At 34.9% G+C, this 14,164-nt stretch overlaps 1 protein-coding gene across 1 annotated transcript in view; it reads right to left on the bottom strand.

Annotated features, from left to right (window-relative positions):
* Magi2 (membrane associated guanylate kinase, WW and PDZ domain containing 2) overlaps nucleotides 1-14,164 on the bottom strand; it is a 1,359,346-nt gene that overhangs the window by 581,515 nt on the left and 763,667 nt on the right. Inside the window, exon 3 of the mRNA XM_042684528.1 lies at nucleotides 11,367-11,486. Within this exon, the coding sequence (XP_042540462.1) occupies nucleotides 11,367-11,486 (120 nt within the window). The remainder of the gene's footprint in view (nucleotides 1-11,366; nucleotides 11,487-14,164) is intronic.

Raw genomic sequence — 14,164 nt, 5'->3', positions numbered from 1 at the left:
TTTTTCATTACTTAAAGCACTATACAAAATTTAAATGAAACATGGAAAGCAAAAATACATTTCAAGTAATTTAAAAACAATAGTGATAAATATAACCAGTGTTATGAAACAATTAAACTTCTTGAGTCCAACTCTATTATAAGAAATTACAGCCAGGCGTAGGTGGCTCATGCCTGTAATCCTAGGTACTTAGAAGGCTGATCTCTGAGGATCACAGTTTGAAGCCAGCTGGGACAGAAATGTCTGTGAGACTCTTATTGCCAATGAACTCCTCAGAAAAAGCCAGTACTGCTGTGGCTCAAGTGGTAGAATGCTAGTTTTAAGCACAACAAGGCTCAGAGACAGCACCCAGGCCTGAGTTAAAGCCCAAAAGAAAACAAGAAAAAGGAAAAAAAAAAAAAGAGAAATTATAGGAAAAAGAAATTATAGGGGTCTACTGAGGAGCAGGTGCTGTTAGTCTCCAATTGTCTATAGAACTAAACCAACAATAATTGTATGAGTAGCAGAAATAGAAATCAGGAAGCAAAAAGAACACAGGGAATCTGACTAGCTGACATTAGAAGGCAAACTAACTGAGGATTCTTTAGAAATGAAGTAAAATTTACCCGAATGATCACAAACAAGACCATACTAAAGCTACCAGCACAACTATGTTTATTGCAGCATTATTTACCATAGCTAAGATATGGAACCAACCCAGATGCCCCAGATGAATGGATCAAGAAAATGTGGTATGGGACCTATGTTTCTTTGGGCCTGGCAATATCTAGTATATGTTGGAGTCAAGAAGAAAAGGTCAGATAAGTTGATGTTAGAGAAATGAACCCTAAGATACGTATTCAAATATTTTTTTCTTTCATGCGATTGTTTCTAACACATTTATAAGATTATTTCTTTGTTGCTTTGTATGTCCCTCCCCCACAGTATAACCCCTGCTTTCACTGTATTTGATGTCGGTATAATTTGTGGAAGGGAAGGGGAAAAACAAATCGTTTAAATAGGGATACAGGTGGGCCCATTGCAACAATGAGATGTACAAGTCGTTATGTCGAAAACGAACTTTACAACTTTGGTGTGGAGCGGGGGCGGGGGGGGGGGGGGGGGGGGACTGTTTGGGGGGGGGAGGATGGGATGGGAAGGGGAAGCAAAGGAGGAGGCTACAATGCTTGATAAGAAATGTACTCATTATCTTGCCCATGTAATTGTAACCCCTCTGTACAGTATTTTCACAATAAAAAAAAAGAAAATGTGGTATATATACACAATGGACTTCTATGCCTCCATCAGAAAGAATGACATTGCCCCATTTGCTAGGAAATGGCGAGACTTGGAAAAAAATATATTAAGTGAAGTAAGCTAGGCCCAAAGAAACGTAAGTCCCATGGTTTCCCTTATTTGCAATAACTAGTATATGTCTGAGACAAGCAGAAAAGGTCAGATAAGATGATGTTAAGCGAAATGAACCCCAAGATAAGGACACAAATGTTTTTTTTTCTTCCTTGCTATTGCTTCTAACATATTTATAAGGTACCATGTGATTTTTTTGTTGCTTTGCATGTCCCTCTCCCATGATATAACCCCTGCTTTCACTATATTTGATGTTGGTATAATTTGTGGAGGGGAAGGGAAAAAACAAATTGTTGAAACAGGGATATAGGTTGACCCAATACAACAATGAGATGTAGAAGACGCTTTGTCGAAAAACGAACTTTACAATTTGGGTTGGGTGGGGGTAGTTGGGGGGGGGGAGGGAGGGGGAGAGTGTAGTTGTGGAGATGGGAAGATGGGAGGGAGGGGATGGTAGGGGAAAAACAAAGGAGGTGACAATGCTTGATAAGAAATGTACTCATTACCTTGCTCATGTAACTGTAACCCCTCCTCTGTACAGTATTTTCACAATAAAATACTTATTTTAAAAATATAAAATTAAAAATTAAAAAATGAAGTTCTTCTGTTAGTTCAAGAGTCTTAGATACTCTGACAAAGACATTTTTTAATCATCCCACCAGTCCCCTAATCATTACTAAAAAAGCCTGCCTAGATAAAGGAATGGGAATTTGACAATTAAGGAATAAGAGGGGAAATGGCATATTTTTAGAGCTATAAGGGAAACAGTACAACTAATGGAATGATGAAGAAATCCAGCTAAAATATCAATTGAAATATTTAGTCTCACTCGCTCAAACTTCAGGTAAAAGTAAGTATATATGACCCATTCACCATAAGAGAAGATCCCAAAATGCCACTTGGTTTATTGAGTAGAATAAAAATCATGGAGCCTCAGGATAAATTTTATCAGTTTCTGATCATGAAACAATCAAAACTGTCTAAGTTTTGTTTGAACAAAATACCCAGGAGCAAGCTTGTCTCCACGACAGTATTGTTTCTTATTCAGAACAGTGAAATTCTATCAGTTAAATTTCCTGGGTATTCAACAACAACCACTGTCTTGTGGGTACATTTGTAAATATATTTCCCATTATTTCTGTTGCTGTTTCCTATAGGAAAAAAGGGGGATTGAAATATATGGCCTAGAACAAGAAGTAAGACTAACTGGAGGATAATATGCAGCTTACATTACGCTAATAGAGGAAGCTTCCTGGGGTATAAAGTGGGAAGGTAGTAGAATCCATACAGGATACAGAAGAAAGCAAAGAATAAACACAGGAAGAATAACGGAAATAAATAATACCAGTAAGAGTTTGAGAGAAACAAAATTGTTAAAAGGTCAGTAAAAATAAAAATCTTCTCAATTGTGTGAGCAAACGAAGCCATAAGAGGAACGAAATGTGAAAAAGGCAAACTAACAGAAAGAGATTTCTAAAGAAAGAAAGGATTAAAATGAAAGTAATTGCAAATGCAGAGCAATTAACATGAATGAACAAAAGTTCTGAATGAAAAATGTTGGTCATAAAGCAAATGTATACTGAATTTTTGTTTATTATATTTTACATATTAAGATATGTATCTGCCACAAATGTGCATTTGGATTTTTTTGTGAAAATAAACTAAGATAGTCACATATTGTTTCCTTTCCAATTGCAAACATAAGCCTGGAAGAGAGTTACCTGCAGTTATGTAAATATTCACCCTGCAGAAGTGTATCCCAGAACATGAAAAAAAAAACCACTGTTGTACAGAATAAGTGAATTTGTAAATTTGCATTTTGTTAATACAATTTAGTTTCAACAATTTGGTAATATACTAGTAGTTTGATAGATACATTTTAAATACCTAGTATGCAAATTAGTTGCTTGGCAAATATACCACATACAAGGTTTCTGCCTAAATAAAAAATAGTGGCAAACATTTCTGGGACCTCAGAAAATGTAGTTTCTCACTTCATTATAATTGAAAATTACCTAGTCATTTTTCTTAAGCATATTTGTATATGCTTGGAATGTCCTAGGCATATCAAAACATTGGGTTTTTATTTGCACTTGTGATTGAATTTATAAATTAATTATTGTGACAATAAAATGTTACTCTGAATGTAAATGTATACATGTAAAATAAATGACTTCTTGACAGAAAATGGTTAAGATGTTTGGCTAAGGAATGCATCCCATTTACCTGAAATTCTCAGGGGATGTGGTACTCAAGTTAAATGAATATTGGACCCTTTTCACTGCAGATAGAGAATGTCAGGAGGTGCACTTTTGGACAAGAAGTTTAGTTAAGAGTTTCTTAGACTAAAGACTTGACTCAAATTAGTATCTTTAAAGGGTGAAAAGACAATGTAAATTATTTAAAATAAGAGTAGTCTAGGAAAAATAAACAATAAATCTAAAACCTTAAGTAAGTAGAAATGCACATACTCATACTGTGTTTGAGAAACAGAAAGGCCAGGGAAGTGGTGCTGTGGCTCAAGCGGTAGAGCGCTTGCCTTAAGCTGAAGAGCACAGGGACAGCGCCTGAGCCCAGAGTTTAAGCCCCACGACCAACAACAACAACAAAAAACCCGTGAAAAACAGAAAGTAACTTAAAGGTGAATACAGAATAAATAAACCTTTTGATTTTGTTATAATTAGTAACTAGTGCTTTCGACTAGTCTCTAAAAATTCACCTTAGTAAAGTCTTCAAGACTTCCCTTAATGGAAATTCTGATACAGTTATATGCTAGCTAATTGAGCCTAATTTTATCTGTTTCCCACATGTAGATACAGTACATCACAGACCTAAGAGAACTACTTATTATTCTTGAAAGGGTGGCAGCTTCTGAAAATTTCATTTTAATGTAGTGCTATGATCTGCCATAATAGCTAGAACTTCCAAGCCCTGGACCAAAATAAATTTTCATATGATAGGAATCTTCTATGACTCCATGCTTAATTTCCAAGACAGGAAGAAAGATTTTCTTTTGAACTATCACATAATTTTTAATCAAACCACTCAGTGTGCCTGTTGACTTTGCATCATGATAAATGGTGGACTAAAAGTTGCATGTGCACAACCTGAATAAAATTTCCCTTTGCAGAAGAGTGCACAAAACTCATGCATATCTACTGTACCTGTTAGAGACTTAGATCGAATGGGCTCCATAGCTGTCTGCTTAGCAAAACAAGTCAGAATTTTGCTTTTTGCCCATTTTTGAGAGTGTTTCTTCCCTTTGCGAAAAGTAGATATGAGGTCAACTTCATTCTAGTCCCCTCTGTCCCTCATCTCAGAAGCATAGAAGACATAATCAAAGAATAACTCAGAAAGTTTTCTATTTAGAATTTAAAATTCAGATACAAAAGTTACCTATGTATAAGAAGATGTTAGATATAACTTTCATGTTACTGATACATGTTACTGTTACATTGACACACTGAGAATGGCCAGGGCAAATAAAATCTTTTATTTCAGGAAGGTATGAGGGCAAATCTAAGATTTAACATTCAAGAGCCATTGGTGATCACTCTAATTTACTGCTATAAATCAATTGATCAAGATTCTCCTGGTGACTCTTATAGAGGAATAAACTTAACGTCTTTGAAAGTCATAGAATTGTCAGATTCAGTAAATATTCACACATATATACATATCATTTTTTAAAAAATATTATCAATATCCCTACCCATTTTTGTCAATACATGAAAACAAATTAGAGGGCTAGAAAATACCCAATCAACAAAGGCAAATAGGTTCTGTTTGTCAAAGTAGCCAGAGAAATAGATGTAAAATTTAACTTTGGGGTCATTTTTTTTCTTCCCACTCAGTGAGGGGCAGAATTTTTTCCAACTAAATTCTCAATGTATTTTAGATAATAGTTACTGAGAAAATCATCATAATCAAAGACATGGGCTTGAGGAAAAATATTAAATTGTGAACATCGCAGCTCCTGAACAGTAGATTTAATCTAATATTATTATAGAATATAAGACAATCAAACACATGATTACTATGTCCATGAATACTGGCACCATTTCAGCAGTGTGCCCTCTACAAGGCTGCACCTTATCCTTTCAGCTTTAACTGAATGGAAGCAAATAGAACAAGCAAACTAATCAACTGAAGAAAGCTAAAAAGCTAAAAAATTAAATACCTGTTGCAGGTGACAGAAAAATCATTTTGACGTTCATGTTTAAATACTGCTTATGCGTAAGTTACATGATGAAAATAAGTTAATTACTGCTTGGACTTCCTTTTAGTCTCCTTTGGGAGAAAATAAATACTAAGAAATTTACATTGCATATTTTGTGAAAGCTACGTTTACAAAAGTCTTACACCAAAAAGAGAGCGAGAGAATTTTGTCACATGTTAATGCACAGTGACACTTCTAGACTTAGCACATTACAGAGGAGCAGAGCAGCATGAAAAAGTATACTATCTGTCAATGAATCTGAATATAAATTGAATCACTTACCAAAACCCAAACAAACAACTGGTGTTATAAGATCCCCAAGGGGAGAGAGTTCACAATATGTACTTTTCCCAACGGATCCAATAAACATTTTTTTGTGGGTTTTCTGTGAATGCTCCATGCCTTCAAAATTTACACTCAACCATATCCTGAAATCTTCCAGAATAGGAAGATCATCTCCCCTCAAAAGAATAAGAAGCAAGTATCAAGAGAAAAAAGTATTATGAGCTGAGCACATAAGAACAGCTAGACCATTTAAACTGCAAACTCCAAGAAAATAGTGCTGTTATGGGGGTTATTACTTACATAATAAATTTTTCTTATGACAGGTTATAAGGAAAAAGGGAAATGAAATTTTATCTCATTTTAGTCTCTTGGAATGACAAAAATCTTATCAATTTAAGCATTGATCGGTCCTTTAGGAAATACATTTTAGTGGGTTGGAATTCTGGACTGATAAGAAAATAGTTTTTCAAAAACCTATCTATAGTGTCAGTAATGATTTTTTTTTTATTGAATAGCTCTGTATCATTCAGTTCTGGCTTGATTGACAGGAGATATTCAAAATTTCAATAATAAGTGCATTGAGGTTAAGTTAAAAAGACCTAAGATTAATTTTAGTCAGCTAAATCAAACATAATTGCAAAAAATTTGTTAAATCTCTTATTATAGAAATACTTGGATTACTTTCCTAGAAAATTAGTTGTAATACTTAAATTTCTATAAGATTCAGACAGTATATATACTATATATAAGTATAAAGTATAAAATACATATAAAGTATATATACTCCTTTATATATAAATATGAGATATTTGAATTTGAAGCTCAAAGTCTGAATTTGAATTTCAAAGTTCTATTATGGAGATCACTTAAGAAATGAGGCATGTAGTATTAAGTGTAGTTTAAGTCCATGAATATGTTAGAATCTGTGACTAAGAAAAATCACAGCATTCAGGTGAAGGTAAATAACATATTTGCACTCTATTATGTTGAAATGCCCTAATAAAGCGCTGGTGGCTCATACCTGTAATCCTAGCTACTCAGGAGGCTGAGATCTGAGGATCGCCGTTCGAAGACAGCCCGGGCAGGAAAGTCTGTGAAACACTTATTTCCAATAAACCGCCACAAAACCGGAAGTGGTGCTGTAGCTCAAGTGGTAGAGCGCTAGCCTTGAGTTGAAGATCTGAGGGACAGTGCCCAGGCCTAGAGTTCAAGATCCATGAGCGACCAAAACAAAAACAAACAAAAACAAAAAAAACCCCTAATAACCAGTTGATATGACCTTAAATTTGGGAATTTCACAAATGAATTTATGTCCATTAAAAGAAAACATTTAAGGTTAGAATCAATGATGTCTTATATAATCTGAAAAGAATCTCTTATTTGAAAAGCACAAAGACAAAAAAAAATGGTAGTGGATATAACAATAGAACATGACTAGATAATCTCAATATGGAAATTAAGTGAAGTCAGCCCAGGCACAGCTCAGGGTCTCTGTAGTTAAATGATGCTGACATTCAGAACATAGGCTGAGACAGAAAAATGGTTTCAGTGGTAATGGAAATCATGACTGTAATATTCCAAGCAACTTGAGGAGGGAGGCTAAGCAGGATTCAGTCTTTTGTCAGTCTCAGACAGTTCTCAAATGCTGTCTTCTTCCAGGACTTCATCGTTAGCATGCTAGAATTGGCAGGGTGTTGGTAGCTCATGCTTGTAATCCTAGCTACTTAGGAGGTTGGGATCTGATGATCATGTTTGAAGCCAGCTGGGCAAGAAAATCTATGAGACTATTATCTCCAAATAAACAACAACAACACAAACCAAAACCTGAAAATGGAGCTGTGGCTCAAGTGGTAGAGTGCTAGCTTTGAGTAACAAAGCTTAGGCACAAAGCCAAAGCCTTGAGTGTAACCCCCAGGCATAAAAAGAATTTCAGAATTACTCATTTAATTCTACCTCTTGGTGTCTCAACACTAACTGTATGTGATCTCAATTCCAAATGAATGATCTGCATTCTTTCAAAGTACTCTGATGTTTTCTGTTTTATATGAAGTCTATATCATCTGTCTTAATAGGAAGGTCCATAGCAATAGCATTTTTTATATACTTTATGTTAGGCTTGCAACTGTGCTTTGCTATATTAGTCAATACTAGATCATTATTAGCTTTATTAGTAATGCAGTCTATAAACCAAAGTTTAAATCTGAGTGAATATAAAAGGTGAGGATGAAAAATGGGTCTCTTTACCCACATACCTAAAAGTCAGTATCACAATCAAAGCTTCTCATGCAAGTCTCTTCAAAGCAGTTCATAGTAAACTTCAATGAACCATTCAGATGAGCAGGTTAGAGGTAAAATAAAGACTAAGAATCAAGTAAAATTCTGCTATGGGGGTATGTATATACCCATATTGTTAAGTTTTCTTTTCAGGCTCTAATATAAATGACAGAATTGCTTTTTACCTCAAATTTCCTGAGACAGAATTACAATTTATGAGAATCAATTTGATTTTTAAACATTGAAATAATGGGAAAATTCCTATCTATCTATCTACAAAAAGATTAAAGTTAGAATGACTGACAAGGAAACAAAATGGATGAATAAGATAAAGGCCTAAAAGTGTGCACTTTTCCTCACAAATATTCAATAGGTGGATATTCTCTATTCTAAAATCAAGTGGTGGGAGGAGAACACAGACACAATAGAAATTGGTTTTCTCATTGATAAGAGGCTGAAGAGATCTTTTATAAAGGATTCCTCTGATCTGTGCTAGGGGGAAAATAAAGAACCAGTCCTCAATATTCCTAGCAGGAAATGTACTGTGTGGGAAGCACTTACGACAGGCAAGAAGAAACAAGAGGTCTTTAAAAAATGTTTATGCTTTTTCATTGTTTATTGAAATACAACATTTGCAGTGGTAGTCTGGCTTTTCTGGTTTCCAGACTGGATTTGTGGAGGACCTTCCGGTTGTAGGAACCCTTGCGTGGTTACAGAAGGTCTGCAATCTTAATGCTGACACTAATGCAATTCCTTCTTATTTTCTTCGGTGTGTTCACAGAAGACACCAAATGCCAAGGGCTCTAAAGAACTGAGAACATATGAGAAAGAATAAACAAGGAAATACAGGAAGCAAGGGCACAGGCCCAGGGCACAAAAGGGAGGCTAGGCTTTTGCTAAAGAAACCATACAAGAACTTGACATTGTAAAAACCTGAATAGAAAGGTCTTCAGGTCTCACTTTGTCTAGTTAAGTAGTACATGATTGTTACTTTATGTATTCTGAGACAACCAACAGCAAAAGGGAGCCCCTGAATTTCCTTGACAAACACTATGTGACGTAGTAGTAGCTCTGTCTAGAGCCTATGACCCATTCTGCTGGGTGCAGTGGTTTTATTAGAAGACAAATTTTACTGGCTCTTTAGCTGAAGATCCCAGGATCTGAGACTGTTCTTAGGTGTTCATCCTGGTGATTATGTGATCAGAGGAAAGAGATTGGTCTTTATCCAAATTTACATTGCATGTTTACAATAATGTTATTGATGCCCTTGACAAAGTTGCCTGAGAAAACAAGCTTTACTAGTTGATAATTAGCTCTCTTTTCTCTAGGGCAACTACCAAATTAGCATAAAAATGCACTGAAAATGTCTACAGAAGACTTGGAGTTATTTACTCTGGCTCACAAAGCTTAGTTATGTTTGGATGTTTTTGGGATATTTTCCTCAAAAGTTATTTGAAACCTAACATTTAATCTAAGATATATTTTAAAATATTGCTATATTTTTCATGATATTTATTTAATAATAAGAATGCTGGAAACTGAGCATGAACATTTGGCTTACTATTTTCAGCTTACAACTAGTCTAAATCTTTATTTTATGAACAAAAAGAAGTCACATCATTCATCATGCTGCTTTTGCAGTGATTATGTATGTTGACAGTACTTTTCTCCATGTAAGTATGATATGTAAATAAGGTCATTAATGTAATACATTTCTATTTGCAGGCATACAAACTAAAGGCTCTTACTAATGTCACAGAGCCCACAGGTATATTCTATAAAATTCATTATTTTTTTACTCTTACTTGATATAAATATTTTTGCAACCTGTATAGACAAGGTTTTCCACATATTTATTTAATATGTTTTAAATTGATCTCTTATCTTTTACACCTGACAATATGAAGAAAATATAGCACTAATGCATAAAAGCATTTCCTAGATAATTTGGCTATTTCCTGAAATGTGGCAATAGTAATTAAAATACTTTGGGAAATGTCTCAGGCTAAACGGCCTTATGAATATCCAATAATGGAAGAGCATTTAATGTTTCTAATAACCTCAAAGCACTGAGTACTTGAATAACTACAGACCACAAGAAAATGAAAGAGGAAGTAGAGTGTCAAACCATTGGTGTGAAGGGGAGTTTATTTGATGGTAAATGGCAGAATTCAGATACAGGTGAGCTAAACAGTCACACAAGCTGTACGAATTCTTTTTTTTATATCATTCACTATTAGTTGTCATTCAGTAAAGCTAGATCATCTTTGGACTTGATAGCAACATACTTACATATAGTTACATATACAGAACTCTTGACATGGGAATAAAAATATTATTTTCCACTTTTAAAAAAATAAATTATTCCAAAATTTCATTGTATTGTATTGTATTTATTAGATATAAACTATATGCATATAAAAAATGTTACCCAAATGCACCAATGGATCATACAAACATTATTATTTCTATTTTCCATTGCTAGGACTTTATAATATTTTACAACTAATACTATGAAGATTTAGCTATATTACTTAGTACTATACTGGGTAAGTAATAAAGCCCGATATGGAATGTGTTACAATATTCCTTCCATGGAAATATACTTCTTTTTTAAAATGCATAAATATTTTTTCTTATCCTTAAGTAGTTACACAAAGGGGTTACAAATCAACATGCCAGTCATAATGTATCTTGATATTGAATATCACTCCTTTCATCATTCTCCTCTCTCACCCCTCAAATTGGAAATAAAATTATTTAGTTCAGTGCTTGGGTTTCCTTCCTTGTGTACATTTGATCGACTCTGGTAATCTGAGGAAATTTGCTATCGAAGTACAATTTTGAAATTCACCTACATATCCAATTTTCCTAACTAATCATTTTGCATGGGAAGCCAGTCAACATCAGTGAGGTGCAGTAATCTGAGAAACCACAGATTCTGACAAGACTGAACACTAGCCCTGCCCTCCTGTAAAAGTCAGCCAAAGACATTTTATCCAGAAGATCACAGCTTAGTCTCAGGGGACAATCACAAAGATTATCTACCTATCAATCAACCCATCTCTCTATCTATTTTAGCATTTTAAAAATATATTAATTCAAATGTGTTTTCACTTTTTTTTTTCTAAAACTATACACAACAGCACACTGTAAACCCCCTTTCCTGATATGCTTCAATCAAATGAAAAAATATAATGGAAAGCAACAGGAAGCCCATTTTCAAGGAAGTTGTGCTTACCTTCATAAGTCCCACTTTCTAGGAGAGCACCACTTTTCTCCAATTCCATAAAATCTTCAACTGTGATGAAAATGTAGTCCACTCCAGGGACCTCGCCCTCCTTATGTGGCCTTGTGGTGCCTGGAAAAGGAGAATTTGAAACAAAAGAAAAGACTCTAAGTGATTTGTTGCTGAACTTTAGAAATACCACCATACTTCTGAATATTCAATAACACTTGTTTGGACACCCTGTGAGTTTGACAAATTGCATTTGTCCTTCTGTTTGTTTGGCAACAGAAAATAACAGAGGGTAAAGATGAAAGTAAACATACAAAAAATTTTTTTTCAAGCTTATACAGAGTTCACTGCCATGGAATGTGTAGATTTTTCAGGGAGAACTGCAGACTATTGTACCATATGAAGAGGTGGATTGAACAGTGGGCCAGGAGTCTGCAAGCTCAGGCATTTACATATTTCACACTGATGAATGGACCTCTATTGTTTTACAGACTGCTGTGCTATGACATAAAATACAATGGAAAGTAGAAATCTGAGCAAAAGGTCAAGTTATCTTTATATGTTCATAAAGTGCTTTCTTGTGGGCGGATAAGCTGTTGATTTTTATTTATTAATTTTGCACCAAAATTAATTTGCATTGAATTTAGAGTCACAAAATCTTCAGGTAAGTTCACTTGGAACTGGGAAATAATTAAAATGGCATTAGTAAGATAAGATTGGTAATACAGTATCTAATTTCAGAAATTGAAATATTCTTTACTCCATTGTACAGGTTTTTCAATACTTCCCCTCCATGGCCTTCATTTCTTCTTTGTCATAGGCTCTAATTGTGATGGAATGTATGGAGACAGTCTCTCAGAGGTTACAACATGGCCCAGGCGTCCTGCTTCTTTGATCCCAAATAGAAAAACTGAAGCTACTGAGGGCAAAGCTGACAAGACCACCTGGTTCACAGCCACTGACCTCATCCAATCCTCCTGGGACACACAGCTTCTCTCCTGAGGTCTAGCTTACATTGTGAGAGCAGAAACAAATGTTTGCAAGGTTAACTATGCCCTAAGCTTTTTCCTCTTTCTATGTCATTTCCACAGGGCATATTGCATGGTCAGATTGGAATTTACATGATGCTTACATGCAAATAAGAATATTAAAATATACAGAGAGGCCAGGCACTGGTGGCTCATTCCTGTAAGCCTAGCTACTCAGAAAGCAGGTTCAAAGCCAGCCCAAGCAGGAAAGTCCATAAGCTTCTTATCTTCAATTAGACACCAGAAAACTGGAAGTGGAGCTGTGGCTCAAAGGGGTAGAGTACTAGCCTTGAGCAAAAGAGCTCAGGGACAGCACCCAGGCCCTGACTTCAAGCCCCATGGATGACAAATAAAATAAAATAAAATAAAATAAAAATACAGAGAGCGAGAGCGAGAGAGCGAGAGAGAAAGAGAACAGAGAAAATGATATCATTGTAGATACTAGTTTTTTCAATCACCCAGATTGTGTATATATTTATATAACAATAAATATTTAGAATTCTTAGATGCACGTTTACTTTTCTTTTGGTAGTACTGGGTCTTGAACTCAGGGTATTAGAGTCCTACTTTTGGCCTCACTGTCCTTGGACCCTGAGCCTCCTGTCTATGCCTCCTTCAGAGCTGAGAATTCAAGATCTGACATTGTTAACTCTTTGAATTTGAAATCTTCATCAACTAAATCATCAAAGTAGCTAGGTAATTCCATTATCTTTTGATGTATTAGGATGAAATTCAAACTGCAAATGAAAAGCACAAATGAATGTCAGATTGCACAATGTGCTAAAGAATTGATTTGGCATAGAAAATAAATAACTATTGATATTGGTTTTTAAAGATTTGAAAGCCCCCTTCTTTGGGGGGGTTACAAAACAGTATTTTTTCAATTGTCATGCTTAATGACTTTCCTTGAAATCTGTTATTTCATTTGGGTTAACTAAGCATTTAAGCATTTTCTGTGGTATTTCCTACTGCTTTTATGTTACAAAATATAAACCTCCTACACCTAACGCACATAATGTTGTCAAATTAATGTTGTTATGAGAACTTTAGCTTTCAATAGCTTGACTTTTATGTGCTTAACTCTTGTGAATTAAAAGGGCATTGATATGGTTTTTGGCAATCAATTTGTTTTTCTGTTTATTTTTAACACATTCTAATCATGAAGGGAAATCACAAAACAAAGATTCCACTTTCCATTCTAATTTATCTACATGTTCCAGAAGTTCCATGCTTTGATTAATTAACTGCTTCTGATGCAGCAGGCCATGCATTCTTAGGATAAAGCAAGCACAGGATGGCATGCTTGAGGATGATTTGCAAGGCTATTGACTTATTTGAAGTAATTTGCCTATTTAAAATGATTGCAAAAGTACTTGTGTTTGGGCTCTTTTGGTTTGTTGAGTGTTTTCCCATCTCTATCCTGTACTCCTGGCCTTTGTGATTTCTTGCTTCTGTGATGTATCCATGTCATCTGTCTCCCTTTTCCTCACTATGGAGTGGAGAAGTTCTTCTCCTCAACTCTACTACTCAATGCAGAGGCTGCAATCTGCATCTTCATATGAATCCCTTGCTCTCTTCTATTTCTTTTCTTTTTTTCTATAATCTCCAACTCCTCTATCTCTCCTTTACTCTTTCCTCTTCCCTAACTCTGGTAGAAAATAAAATTGTACAAAATTTCAGTCCTATTGCTGCAAGACATACAGTACATATTTGTCCTTTTCAAGATTCTATGTGACTATCATTTTTCTTTTTTTTTTTTAATTGTGAAAATAC

The sequence above is a fragment of the Dipodomys spectabilis genome, unplaced genomic scaffold (assembly GCF_019054845.1).
Source record: "Dipodomys spectabilis isolate Male_0828 unplaced genomic scaffold, ASM1905484v1 ptg000089l, whole genome shotgun sequence".
Lineage (NCBI taxonomy): Eukaryota > Metazoa > Chordata > Mammalia > Rodentia > Heteromyidae > Dipodomys > Dipodomys spectabilis.
The sequence above is the reverse complement of the archived record's forward strand: the minus strand, read 5'-3'. Positions and strand labels throughout refer to the sequence as shown.